Raw genomic sequence first — 13,834 nt, 5'->3', positions numbered from 1 at the left:
TGCAGAAAATTCTGAAATGTTTTGTATAACTAAATTTGTTGAGAGAGAGCCAATCCACTTTCGGGCCATTTGGCCTCCTCATGCTGAAGGTCTTAGGAACTTCAAGTCTAGGAGATAAGAAGTTTCGTGTCTTTTTTTTTATTATTTTTATACTGAATGGTCAATTGTGAAGAAATTTTGTATTCCCTAAAAAAAAGAATTTTTTCAAGAAAACACCAAAAGTACTTGCAATTTTGACTGTCACTGCTTGAAATTCTATTTCTTGAAAGATATTAGTTTTTTTTTATTTGGCAGTACTTATCCCCTCATAAGTCACTTTTCATTCTTCCATTATCCTAAAAAGCATAACATGTCATTCTTCTGTGAATATGTTTCATATTTTAATCTTTCTAGACAGAAACATCTTATTTATGCTAATATTGCCTAATATAACATTTTTTAATTTTTTTTCCTAAATCCCATATCAAATTTTCATTCACCAGGACCACTCCTTTGGTCTTCTTGCTCCAACTCAAAATTAGGGACAACAGCTAAAAGTCTGCATAACAAGAAGAATTACAGATTATTAATTAAGCTATGAAGCCGCATATTCTACATATCCAAATTCTGAAATATTAGCCAAGGCCGACTTTCATGTTGGATGGCATCTATTCTTACAGGTGTCATCCAAATCTCAGTTCACATGCAGAAGTAACTTTCTTGTGTTTAGTGCATTTGTGATGCTAAAAGGCCTCTCTCTTCCTCTCTCAAATATGTCAGCAGATAAGAGGAGCTCTAGGAGAAGAGTCATGAGAGAATGAATGGAGATGGGGTGAACACATGAACCAAGATGTGTTTTGCAAAAGAAGGAAAATAAGGTAAGCATCATTTTCAGATGCCCATACTGAACTTTAAATGTATATGTTGATAATGTACACGACAATCAAAACAAGTTCAGTTTTAAATACCAGTACTAAGCCCCATATGATTTTTCCATCGGAATGGGCATGGTATTGGTCCAATACCAGCACTAACTATGTGTATCAAAACTGAAAATATTAAAAAGAATAAAAAACTGCCAATACCGACCGGTATACTTGGTATAGTACCATGGTATGGACCATAATGGTTGGTACATACCGGCAAGATGATTTCAGTATCCCAAAACCTATACTGGTGCCGGTTTCGCATTAGAACGGTATGGTATCATCCAATTCTGGCTGTTTTTCAATCCATGGTAAGGACAAGCAAAGAGGGATGACAAATTTTAAAGATGCAGCAATATTTTGCAATCATCAGTGCCACTCTATCGATGCACATGAGAATGAAGTGTTGAGGACTTAAGGCTAACCTACTCATCCAAGACATCTTGCAACAACTATACATGTATAAACCAGGAGAGCCTTAAATACCAAGGGTTTCCTTGGTTGCAAGGAAACCTATGTAAAAGGGAAAATGAAATTTTACCATGGAAAGGAAAAGTTTTCTATAGATATAAGCTTTCCAATTGTCAGTTTCTGGTTGAGACAAATGAAAATCTAGCCTTTGATAGGACAATAAGTTTTCACAAAATTTTTGTTGCAACCAACCAGATCCTAAAATAATCTGGAAGTGAATTCCATAAAACCCACATGCTTGATTATCATGATGATAAAATGCAACTAAGTTTCGCCAAAATAATCATCACAAGCAAAATGTAACATCTATCACCACCTTATAAAAAAACTGGGGAGGAAATCCATTAAAGCTCATCAATTCAAAAGGTGTCGCAAAATCAATACTACTGAAATCAAAGAGGCTTGATTGTTTTAGCAGGTTTCTAAATTACAAGGGGTATGAGAACCTAGAAGAGATTAGCAAATGATGACCTTTAGTGCATCCAAATGCAAGCTAAAGCTAAGTATCCCCATCTATGTGACAAACCAACCTCCGTTTGACCCTGTTTAATAGTTAAAAACTATTTTCTTAATTTCATTGAACAGAGCAATAGAACATTAGTACGACGTTAGTATTAACGAAACCCAAAGCAATATGAAACACAAAATAAATATTTTAACGACCAGAGCATAGTCAAATGAGACAATCATCTTCCACAATCAACATAAGAAAAAAAAATCAAGACAAAGTCGTCACCTAATGTCCAATGTTAATTATCAATAATGAAACGAGATATCCATTTGCTCCAGAAGCGGATTTATTTATGCCAAACTTAATGCCCATTTCATTTCAGTACTTCTCCTAAATTTCCATGCAAAAAGTAGCATGGAAAGAAAGAAAGATCCCACCTTTACCCTAAGCCGTCGATGCCGAAGCGATCATCTCGGTCTTCCTCGCGTAGGCGAAGATTCCCCCAGCCTCAATCACCGGCCCCACGTCTCCGATCGGCTTCAACCGGTACTCCTTCCCCGAGGTGTGGTTGATCAGCCGGCTCCCGTCGAGATCTACGGTCACGATATCCCCGGTGGTGCACTCCTTCCAGATCCCTGTCTCCTCGGACTCCAAGGGGAACATCTCACCGGTGGAGACGGAGTTCCGGAAAAAGATCCGGGCGTAGTGCTCCGCGACGACGGCCAGGACACCGGCGGCGCCGAGGGCGACGGGGGCGTGCTCGCGGGAGGAGCCGCAGCCGAAGTTGGCGCCGGCGATGACGACCGGGAAGGGGGTGGAAGCCGCGCCGGAGGGGACGAAGGGGACGGTGTAGGCGGCGGAGGGGAGGCCGGAGAGGGCGAACGAGCCGAGCTTGCGGTGCTCGTGCGGCTTGGAGGGGACGAGGGTCAGGTGCTCCGCTGGGATGATCTGGTCGGTGTCGATGTTGTCGCCGAGGACGTAGCAGGGACCATGGAAGGTCGTTGGCGAGGGGGACGAGGCGGCGACGGCAGCGCGGGGAGAGGTGGAGAGGAAGAGGGGCTCGGGGGACGAGGCGGCGACGGCAGCGCGGGGAGAGGTGGAGAGGAAGAGGGGCTCGGGGGCACATCGGGAAAAGGAGGGGTATTTCGGGAAGGAGGGGCGGGTTGGGAATCGGAGATTGGGGTTGGAGAGAGGCGAGCGGGTTTCCTGGGAACAGATGGAAGTCTTGGAGGCCCTCGCGGCCACTGCCGGTGCCGCCGCCGCCGCCGCCATCGACATGGTAACGAGGAAGGAAGGCGGCGCGTCGTCTGCGTATTCAAAAGAAAAACTTTAAAGGGACACTCCTTCGAATTGGAGCAAAATTTTTAATAAAATATTAATAAAATCTCATAATTTATTTTTTTCATTGCGATGATCTATCTTTATTAATTTTATTAAGAATTACGGTCACACGATAAGAAAATAAGTCTACTTCGTTGACGCCATCCATCACCTGCACCAAACCCAAGCCCCTCTGCACCATTACGTTCATGCCTTCGCCAATATATCCTTCTCGCCACCACCCTTGCCCAACCTCTTCTCCTTTGGCAATGCCGCCATCCCCCTTCTCCCCCCAGCGAGTAGGTCCGGCTACGTCTTGGGCCACTGCACCTCGCAGTGGTCCATCAAGGATGCCACGCTACCGCCGCCATTGTTCGCCCATGGAACAACGCAGATCCATGCAGCGAAGGAGGCGACTTCCTGGCTCCTCCAGCCTGCTTACCCCCAACGAAGGCCCCTCAAGTGGGAGTAGTATGTGGTGGTGGTGGGGATGGGGTCGACAGTGGAAGCGGAGCCATGCATGGTGGCGGTGCTCGATCTCTGTCTTCTGCCCATCCGGCCATCCCTCCTAATAATGCGTCTCATTCGACCTCATTATAATGCATGGTGCCTACCTGAGAAGAGAGGAGGATGGTTTGGAGAGAAAAAGGCGAGCCTCATTCGACGGTAGTGGAAAAAATCGGGGGCATGGGAAGCCGACCCAAGTGGAGAAGCGTCAGCGCTCTAGCTCCCCTCATCTCTACCAACCAAGCCTCGTGCATACCCTCCACCCCACCCCATCTTGATCTCCCCCCCCCCCCTCCTTTTAATCCCCTAATATTTAATCATTTAAAATATTTTAAAATATATTTTCTGTAAAATGCTTTTTTTTTTTTAGACTAGTTGGGATTCTTACTGAGTTTTTTTCACAGATAATATTCTTTTACTTCCGACTTTTTTTTTTATAGGCATATGAAGGAGCAACCGTACTCATTAGCTCTTTTCAATTTCTAATTTTATTTTAATAAATTATTTTTTATAATATTTTTATAAAATAAAGACAACAGTCAAAATATTTTCACCAATGTAAATTTGGTTTTACTAAAAATTGTTATATATATTATTTATTAAAATTTAATTTGATAGTATAGAATTAGATTTAGTTTAATTATATAAAAATTTAAATTAGGTGAATGGTTGAGATTCATCTAGGTGAACGATCAAGATTCATCGAGCAGCATCTTTTCTGTTTGGAAACGAATAGCCGATTTTCTTGGCCGTCGTACCACAAGATTAGGCCCACCCAACCATTACGTCATCATAGCTCGAATACCGCGTGGCACAAGGTTATTGGTAATTTTGCATGGCCGTGGAATACCCTCAATTAGATCGTGCCATGTTTTCGCACATTTTCGGTGCAGGTAACCCACGTTGGTATCATTGTTGGGCCTTGCTGCATTACTCCTCTGAACGCGTGTGGTATGGGGTGATCATTTCAGGATCGAAAATGATGTGGGTGGAGGTGATGAGATCACCGCGTTTGGTTGTACTACGGTGATCCTACATGGCGGTGATCCTAAATCACCTTTATTCCTCAAATCACCGTCCAATCCAGTGATGAGATACCCATTCTTAAGGTCGGGAATCTAAGATCATCCTAGAACAGTGATCCTGGGTTGAAAGTTAAAGACAAAAATATTCCTCAATTTAGTAGAAAAATTGATATATCAATATGCCATCAATATATTATGTCAATATTATATATATTAATAATATATTATATTATAATATATTACTAATCATATTATTATCATATTATTATTGAAGGATAATTTTAAATTATACTAAAAATATATTATTATATTTTATATTTATGTAATGAAAATATTTAATATATTACTCCTATTTACCTTATTTTTCTAATCAAAATAATTATTAGTATTAAAAAACTATTATAAGTATAAATAAAAATATTACTTCTATAATGAAAAATAACATATTTTTATAAGATTAATAATTTATAGAAGTAATAAATATATTTTTATAGAATATATTAATAATTAATATATTGATAAATATATTAATATTTTATTATAATATATTTTATATGATTAATAAATATATGATAAGAGCTACTAAAAGTAGAATATGTGAAAAAATTATAGAAATTAGTATATTGATTTACATTTTTTATTCATGAAAACTAAAAAAAATCCATCTAAGATATATCAAGGATATTTGTGGTATTATGTAGTGTTTATTGATCAAATATACTTGATATCAAGGATATCAAGTATATTGATCAAATCATCCCAGTGTTTAGATCACGGTAAATTTTAGATCACTGTGGTGTTTCTGTTTGGGTTACCAAACGCCCCCTCTAGCGTATGGTCCCCCCCAAGTCCACGCCCTATGGCTGAAGAGTGGGCCCCACTTTCGTTCCCGCGCCGTTCTGCCTACGTCTCAGCGGCATTTCTTTAGAATCAGTGCATCGAGCACCGGCAGAAGTAAAACGGGCAATCGAACGCGTACCACGCGTATTCCCAGTGCCGGGACGCGTCGACCGCTAGAATCCGCAACGCCATCTCGAGCCACGACAAGCCCCGGACCCCCCGAGCAAGACACCGAAAAGGATTTCATATATCACCACCTTTCCTTTCCCCCCTAAAATCCTCAGCCAATCGTCCATTTCCTCCTACCATTCGGACCCGAGAATCACGTGTTCTCATGCCATCTATCAACAGCCAACCAACTCACGAATCACGGGATATGCTTCCCCTCTCTCTCTATCATTCAAGATATGATGAGGAGCTTGGCTGACTATTCCCACTTAGAATCCATCAATCAATGCTTATACTGATGTCCGTTGCCTTGGAAGGACTTGTCATGGACACGCCGCCACGCACTCGGCCACAAGAAGCACCAAGGACCACTCGATAAATATTGCCATTTTGGTCAGGAAGATGTGTGCTGCTTAATTGCATGGATCTAGGGAAGTATTCTACTGGGTTGTGCTCATTTTGTCCGGCCTTAGAATGGCATTGTTGTACTGGTTTCGGAGACCTTAGCTCGCTCCGATGGGCGATGCATCCTATGTTTCAGCTTTGTTGCTTCCGATAATGGTTTGATGCGAGATATGGGCTGGGCTTGTAGACTTTTCTAGACTCTGTATCGCCTCTCTGTGGAAGTGATTCCTTAGATTTTTTTTTGGGGGGGTTTATAAATGCAAATGCGTGATTGTTTTTGTGTTTGAGCTTTGTTGTTAGCGAGAAGGAGCTGTTGGAGAGTTTGTTGGGGTGATGGAGAAGGTATTGTTTGGTTCGAAGTTGGAGGTGGTGTTCTTAGGGACGACATGCTCAAAACCGGGGATCGGTCAGAGGAGCCGCCTAAGATTCTCACGACAAGCGTGTTCCCATCGAGAGATAGGTAGCTTCTCTTCCATCGGTATTACTTTATAGCTCATGGGTGTTAATTTACAGATTCGTTGTTTTGTAGCTTCTTATGCTTCTTCGAATATGTGCAGTTTAATGGCTACCATGGTGCTTGCGAGTATTCCATTGCTTTGGTCACCCTTGTGGGTCATTATCATGGCAATGTTTTTCTTGGTTTGAGGTCATGAAGTTGAGTTGTTTGCATTATCGTAGGAATAAAACCTTGTGTACAAGGGAATTAGTGCATTATGCGGTTATCTGGTTTATTTCATACCATCTTGAATCCTCTGGCTGAAGAAGGTCGGCACGCAAAGTTTTAATTATGTTCTCCTTTTCTTGTGTGTTTCTTTTTGTTTAATTAATCTACGAACCAACTAGTGTATATTCTTCCTACATACAAAAATAACCAACTGCTTAGTGCCATTAAGGAGCTACACTTGTGTCGATGATCTTAATGATGCTACTTAAAATTGCGCTACACAGAGAGCCTGGAATCTCTTCCAATTAAACATGCTTTTCCTTTGCAGTATGTGCGCCATGTCCATTGTGTAATCGATGTTTATTCCTCCGTGTTTGATCCGAAATGCAAAATGTAGTGCACTGTTTTGTGTGCATTGCATTTGCCAGACGACGAAGGTCCACAATTCTTTAATCTGATCAGTGTTTCCGTCCTGATTTAATTGTTTTATTTGCTTTTCTGATTCAGGCTTCCAGATGAAGATCTCCTATTCAATTTCCAGATCATCAAGTGAGGATATTGACTCCACAGCCCCTGAAAAGTTTTTAAAAAGTGATTCTCCGATTATAAATGGATCCAAGGTCACAGCTTGTATGTGGCCACCTCCCAGAGGGAATTATGTACTTCATGCTTATGAAGATGAGTATGGAGGAGTCATCATCGAATCAGAGAGATTGCCTTGGAATGCAAATGCCTTTGCTTCTGCCCTGCGAGCATCTCTTTCCCAGTGGAAAGTTGAGGTATTTGAAAGCACTAAATCATCGATCTATACACCAGCGTCTATACAATCTATTTCACTTTATTTTGTGTTTTGATGATCTGAAACCATGGTCTTCAACTAGACTTGCTTCTACAATGCACAAAATATCTTCAATTTCCAATGAATGTCATGTGGTGGCTTCATTTTATATCTGCAGCCCAGTTAATAGTGGCTGTGGTTGAGCATATAAGGTGAAAATTAATATCATGAAAGCAAGGCAAAGCTTTACTCTTTTAACAAGCTTGCACCTTAGTTACTTAGTAATAGAAGAGCATGCATTTGCATTGTGATTGTAGTGCCATCAGTGCTGAAGAAGAAATGTTCTAACAATCTATTCAACTCACTACATGATCAGCTTTCAGTATTGTTTCATGGTTTTGTGTTGATTAATTTATTCCTCCATAATTGCACTTAGCGTGATTCTTAAGTGTGTTCTTGTGTGAGTTTCCTGCAGGGAAAGAAAGGGGTATGGCTAAAGTTGCCACTCGATCGCTCTGAGTTTGTCCCTATTGCAGTTAAGGTATAAAACCATGTTTGTAATAATCTGGTTTTTAATCTCATACCTTCAAAATGAAGATGCTGCTGCATTGTTGTTTGAAATTAGGTCCTTTAAAGCAGTGAATTTAGTGAAAATATATATTATTCATGTGTTTAACGAACATCTGAGTATCGACGAGTATCCTTTTCATTTTTAAATGATTACCGATCTACCTGAAGCCTGAGTGCTGTATTTTTGTTTTCTTCCAAATTTTGTTTGATCAATTTGTATCACAGTTTTTCACCTTCACCTAACATAGTAGGCTCTGTGTCACATCATGGTGCATATTGCTAAAAGGAATCGATATCAGAAGAATATAACGACTTATTTCTGGAGAAACTTTGTCATATTGCGGTGTCAGTATTACGGTAAGGATCGTGTAATGTTTATTTTTCAGACAGTTATCAAGATATACTTGTTCCATGTTAAATAACTATAATAGATTATTGGTTTTAATGGAAATATATTCAGTAAGTCTGAAAATTTGTGAAAGCATTATTTCTATATTCAATGATAATATCTGCATATTGCGCAGGAAGGATTCAAGTACCACCATGCAGAGCAAAAGTATGTAATGCTAACATATTGGATTCCTGAAGGACCTTGCCTGCTTCCTGCCAATGCATCACATCAAGTTGGTGTGGGTGGTTTTGTAATGAATGATAAAAATGAGGTACACTTGGTATAAGGATGCATGGGATATTTCTAATTGCAAAAATATGTAACCTCAGTTTCTTTCATCTAAAAAGTTAAAGACTATAGAGTTTCATGTTTAGCATGTCGTCTGCTAATTTATTCTTTGATTCATTGTATTCAAGATCCAAATACTACATAGTCTGCACAAAGGCTTATTTATGTGTACCTCGGTGGGTCTAATAGGTGCGTAGGCCATTTTAAGAGATAGCTGAAGTAGCCCAGTTTTGTCCATGGAGCTTCTATGGTAATTGTTGGCATGGAAATTCATATTCTAACTATTGGCTAATATCATCCACCTAGTCCTAGATATCCCCTTTCTGTGTCATTTTTACTGGTTGGCCAATAGCATGGCCAGTATTCTTCCTGATAGCTTTTAGCATTTGCAATTTTTACAATTTAGTAACATAATTCATATATAAAATATTTCATTATTGGATGTTACACTGCATCTTTTCATTCCATTGATAAACAAAAGATTATACCCACAGTTTTTGAACATTGGCTAATTTCTAAAGCTTGAATGTCTGCTTTGTTTATAAAGATTTCATAGAAAAAAAATGGTTCAACGACTAGGTAAATAACTACTCAAAGTGCTATCTACTAAAAGGCAACCATTTCCTTGCACGTATTCTTTTCCTATTGTGATTTCTATTTATGTTAAATGTGTATTTATAATATGATTCTGTTTGATGTTTTTATCAGGTATCTGCATCCAAAATTTGTATTTTGCCAAATAAATTTTCAACATTTGCAGAATTAGATTGACTTACAAGCATATTGTTATGTTAGCTCTGCTACATATGCATCCCAAGTCACAATGGTTTAGTTTGCTCCAATGTATATGAGGCATGGTATACCATACCGTACCGCACCGGATAGTATAGGGCATACTATATCGTACCAGTACATGATATGGGAGGCGTACTGATACTCGGTATGCGGAACCGGTCTCCGGACCAGGCACACCGACATAATGCTAAGGTTGAAATTGTATGGGGTCCGGTACTGAGACAGCGTACCTTGATATAAGGTGATTAAATTCAACAAACAAATATTAGAGCACTGAACTATTTGAAGTTAATCTAGATTTCATCTTTTAAGGATAACTTGTGGCATGCTTCATATTTAAGAATGAGCATCTATAAGTGCTATGCTGCCACCTGCCTTCTCATTTGGTCCATGTATTTATTCCATGTGACCCTTCCTAGCCAAATTAACAATTATTCCCATTGTTTGCTTATCAGTGAATGCGAAGAGTTTGAAAATATCCAACCAAAAAATAAAAGAAAAAGAAAAATGAAAGTTTCAAAATCTATTTCTTTAATGTTTTCTGCAAACATCAACTGCATGCAGTTTTTCAGAGTCCTCTCTTAAATGTCTAGCATGCACCCACAATGTTCCACGTATTTCTCTAATGGCATCCTAGATTTTCTTTGAAGAATTTCTTGAAGGACAAAAAAGAAAATTATAAACAGTTCAACTTTCCTGTCAGGTGACACACCGAAAATATTAACTCTTTCACAGTGCAAAGCTTATGCCTGTCTTTACTGTAAACCAACCTGATCTTACATTGTGGAAGTGGCTTCTACGAGATGACATTATGATAATTATCATGATATGCATGCTTATGCTAGTTTTTAGTGTAACAAAACTTTAATACTTTATTGAGTGGTTTAGATTCTAAGGAACATTAATTTCCTGTTCTTCATTTATGTTACTCCATTGAACCTCCACAGGTGCTTGTGGTGCAAGAGAAGTATTGTTCTTCAACATTTGCAGGTCTTTGGAAACTACCTACAGGATTCATCCTTGAGGTATTTCTTCCAGCAATATAGTGAAAAAAAAAAACTTCTTTGTCTTCTCGAATGAAATTTTCCTTTTCCTTTTTCGTGTTTGGCAGTCCGAGGAGATCTTTTCAGGAGCTGTAAGAGAGGTCAGGGAGGAAACTGGAGTAAGAAGCAAAGACATCATTCTTTTTGTTTGTTTTAGAACTTTAATAAACCTTCTCTTTCCACTTTCCGGAGATCAGATCAAGTAGTTGCTGCATGTTGACCTTATTTCCTAACTATTCTACAGATTGATACAGAGTTTGTGGAAGTGATAGCTTTTAGGTAATGATATTTTTTGATGTCTTCTTATTGCCAAATGCTTTTGAGTCAAAAGAACTTCATGATACTTGAGCATTTATTTTAAATGATTTGTTATAGAGTTATACCTTTATTAACTAAATGAATTGCAGCTGATGCAAAGTCTACTAACTAAATGTGTTGTTACAGTTATTCCTTTATCAAAGAAATGCTGAATCTGGTAATTGCTCTTATGCAAACATTCTTTAGTTCCACACTTGTGCAATCATTCCAGCATCTTTACTGCCATTGTGCCTTATGCTACCCATCTCTGCACGCAGATGCACATTATCTCTTATGCTTCCTTGAGTTTGAGGAGCATACTGTAATCCTTATTCTTGATTACCACATCGACATACATATTCACTTCAACACTTGCTTCTCAATATTCGGACCAAGAACCTGGAAATTGTAGAATACATGTCTTACGAAAAACTTTTGGCTAAAACATAAAGCTAAAGGGATTTTAAATTCCAATATATAACTCACAATGGTTTGCTTCCCACTGCTCATGAATCCACTAAGATATTGTTTAATGTAATTAGCATAATGTGTCCATGAAAGCCATTTTGAATCCAAATTTTCAGTATGCATTCAAATAGATGGTGTATCAAGATCAATCTGAATTCTCGAACCATTTATGGATGCTTTTTTCGCTGGTTTGTTGTACACTGAGACTAATTAGGAATTATCAACATATAGAAGGTGTTTTTATCCAACTAAAAAAGTATATAACTTAGCCTGCGCCTTCATAGCACAGGTGCTTGCAAAGTGCAATGAGTAGCTGTTTTTCTGAAGAAATTTAGCAAACTGCAATTTCTCAGAACATTGCGAAAGGCACAAGTTTGATATCTGATAACATGAATTTAACTGATTTATAATTGCAGATAACAAATATAACCCACTAATGCCTCCTTAAATTTATGTTCTTGTCTGATGGCCTAATATCCTTTATAGAAGAGAAGTGAGCTGAACAAATTATATAAAAAGGATATAACTTTTATCTTTTTTGTGCAAAATATAAGAATTTTCTCTGAGATGTTAATGTTTTCCTATTTTATCTTGTATCAGGCATGCACACCATGTGGCATTTGGAAAATCGGATCTATTTTTCATCTGCATGCTGAGACCTCTATCAAATCAGATTAAGATAGATGAACTGGAAATACAAGCAGCTAAGGTAACTACCGTACTGGTAATCATTATATAGCTTTCTTTACCTCTTGAAAAATCATCTGAAACAAACAGGTATGTAACCATAACCTTGGATATCAAGCATTATCCAGGACATTTGGGGGATCATTCTATTAGCTCTGTATCTGTAATAAATTGATTGCCATCATGCCTTATTGCCTGTTAAAAAACCATTCAAAACAAACAAGTATATGAACATAATCATTGATATCAAGCATTACCAAGGACATTTGGGGAATCCTTCTATACCATTATTCCTTCTAGTGGCCACATCCTATCTAGAACATTAGTAAGATGCCTTTATTTAATAAATAATGACATATTCTTGACTGGCATTACTAAAGTGACTCTTCACTCCTTTCTCTTTAACTTTTTTCTGAAGTCTTGATGGTTTGCAATGATTACAATTTGCAATCTCTTCATTTTCAGAAATGCAAACTATATTATACAGGAGAGGTTTGCAGTTCTGCTTCCTGACCTCATAGTGAGAATAAAGATTTGCCAACAATAGCCAGCCATAGCTGTGATTGAGCCTAATTAGTACTTTGCTCCATCCATGGGCTGCTCCTATTTAAAAAAATGACGCCTGCTTTAAGATGTTTTGAGACATATGAATCCTGGCATCTTATAGTGTCATTAATTTCCTATATCGGAAGTATTAGTTTCAATTGTTTTCTTAGAAAAAACAGTATTAGTTTGTTAAGTTATAATTATGACAAGTATGTAGTCTGTGATAGCTACATGCTTCCATCCAACCTAAAAGCAACACCGTATTCTAACACATGTTAAGTCATAATTTCAACTTTGTATTGTTATTTTTTTTACTGAAGCATAGTTCGTATATTTCTGGTAATGTCTGACTTATATTAAACAGGCTCAAAGCTCTGGATTAAGCATTTGATTTTATCAAACATGAATTTAGATCTGTGGACTAGTCTTCCTCTCCTACCAAAAACACTATCCTTAGCATTCACTATGAGTTTTTTCAATAAAATAAGCTAGATTGGACCACCCTTCTTGTTGATTTCATGGAAAATCTCTCTCTCTCTCTCTCTCTCTCTCTCTCTCTCTCTCTGTGACATGTTCATTCTGATCCCAGTGGATGCCGCTGTCTGAATTCGTGGAGCAACCAAGCATTCAGGGTGACAACATGTTCAAGAAAATCATCGACATTTGCGTCGCACGGCTTGGTAAGCGTTATTGTGGACTAGCTGCTCACCAGGTGATCTCAAAATTTGATGGGAGTTCGTCTTCATTGTACTATAATGTGGTGGAGCCTCAGGATTTCAATTGCCAGGGAACTTGAAAGGCATGAATGTTCTGCTTTGCTGATGCTAGTTTGCTCTAACTTGTACCCATCTGTGGAGTAAATTTGGATGGAGCAGTCAACATTGAAATGCTGTAGCTCTTTGCCTCACTAGTGGCATTGGTGTTCAATCCCAGAAGTTGTGCAGTTTGGGATCTCTGTGTACAGACATATATGAATGATATAGTAAAATAATTCTGTCTACTCAATCAAGTGTCATGGTCTCACAATCATCAAAACGGAACTATGCCATCCATAGAAGCATTCCCTGGCCGTGACAAATTGCCTCAAATAATGGAGATGAGAACATGGCATGTTCCTGTGAAGAATGGGAACTACTTAGCACGAGTAGTCATGAGTGATTGTGATATCATTTCTCTGAAATGATTCTGTCCACCCACCACCATCATAAAAGAAAG

At 38.6% G+C, this 13,834-nt stretch overlaps 2 protein-coding genes across 4 annotated transcripts; one reads left to right on the top strand and one right to left on the bottom strand.

Moving 5' to 3' along the window:
- Positions 1-2,088: 2,088 nt before the first annotated feature.
- LOC103704661 (3-isopropylmalate dehydratase small subunit 1-like) lies at positions 2,089-3,919 on the bottom strand. Of its 2 annotated transcripts, XM_089923586.1 has the most exons (3): positions 3,762-3,919; positions 2,924-3,134; positions 2,089-2,869 (listed from the first exon to the last, which is right to left on the bottom strand). In XM_089923586.1, the coding sequence occupies exons 1-3, from the start codon at positions 3,805-3,807 to the stop codon at positions 2,272-2,274; spliced, it is 855 nt and encodes a 284-aa protein (XP_089779712.1). In that variant the 5' UTR covers positions 3,808-3,919; the 3' UTR covers positions 2,089-2,271. The 2 variants fall into 2 exon arrangements, with proteins under 2 accessions (XP_089779712.1, XP_026659484.4); XM_026803683.4 differs by having other exon boundaries at positions 2,089-3,134.
- A 2,090-nt stretch (positions 3,920-6,009) lies between these two features.
- On the top strand, positions 6,010-13,624 carry LOC103704734 (nudix hydrolase 8-like). 2 transcript variants are annotated; one of them, XM_039126494.3, is made up of 9 exons: positions 6,010-6,552; positions 7,264-7,535; positions 8,010-8,075; positions 8,629-8,766; positions 10,526-10,603; positions 10,690-10,740; positions 10,866-10,900; positions 11,987-12,095; positions 13,209-13,624. In XM_039126494.3, the coding sequence occupies exons 1-9, from the start codon at positions 6,426-6,428 to the stop codon at positions 13,413-13,415; spliced, it is 1,083 nt and encodes a 360-aa protein (XP_038982422.2). In that variant the 5' UTR covers positions 6,010-6,425; the 3' UTR covers positions 13,416-13,624. The 2 variants fall into 2 exon arrangements, with proteins under 2 accessions (XP_038982422.2, XP_088579989.2); XM_088723863.2 differs by having other exon boundaries at positions 6,094-6,552; positions 6,650-7,535.
- Positions 13,625-13,834: the final 210 nt, after the last annotated feature.

Source organism: Phoenix dactylifera, chromosome 6 (genome assembly GCF_051530095.1).
Source record: "Phoenix dactylifera cultivar Ajwa chromosome 6, Ajwa_hap1_PhDact_Kaust_v1.1, whole genome shotgun sequence".
Lineage (NCBI taxonomy): Eukaryota > Viridiplantae > Streptophyta > Magnoliopsida > Arecales > Arecaceae > Phoenix > Phoenix dactylifera.
The sequence above is the reverse complement of the archived record's forward strand: the minus strand, read 5'-3'. Positions and strand labels throughout refer to the sequence as shown.

What these genes read in the sequence shown, in the direction of transcription:
- LOC103704661 (XM_026803683.4), bottom strand. Translation starts at nt 3,807, where the DNA reads ATGAGGCTCGCCTTTTTCTCTCCAAACCATCCTCCTCTCTTCTCAG. An exon ending in CCATCCTCCTCTCTTCTCAG is followed by an intron (nt 3,135 to 3,761) that starts GTAGGCACCATG and finishes TTGAATACGCAG; the next exon opens with ACGACGCGCCGCCTTCCTTC.
- LOC103704734 (XM_039126494.3), top strand. Translation starts at nt 6,426, where the DNA reads ATGGAGAAGGTATTGTTTGGTTCGAAGTTGGAGGTGGTGTTCTTAGGG. An exon ending in TTGTCCCTATTGCAGTTAAG is followed by an intron (nt 8,076 to 8,628) that starts GTATAAAACCAT and finishes CATATTGCGCAG; the next exon opens with GAAGGATTCAAGTACCACCA. An exon ending in AGGTCAGGGAGGAAACTGGA is followed by an intron (nt 10,741 to 10,865) that starts GTAAGAAGCAAA and finishes ACTATTCTACAG; the next exon opens with ATTGATACAGAGTTTGTGGA.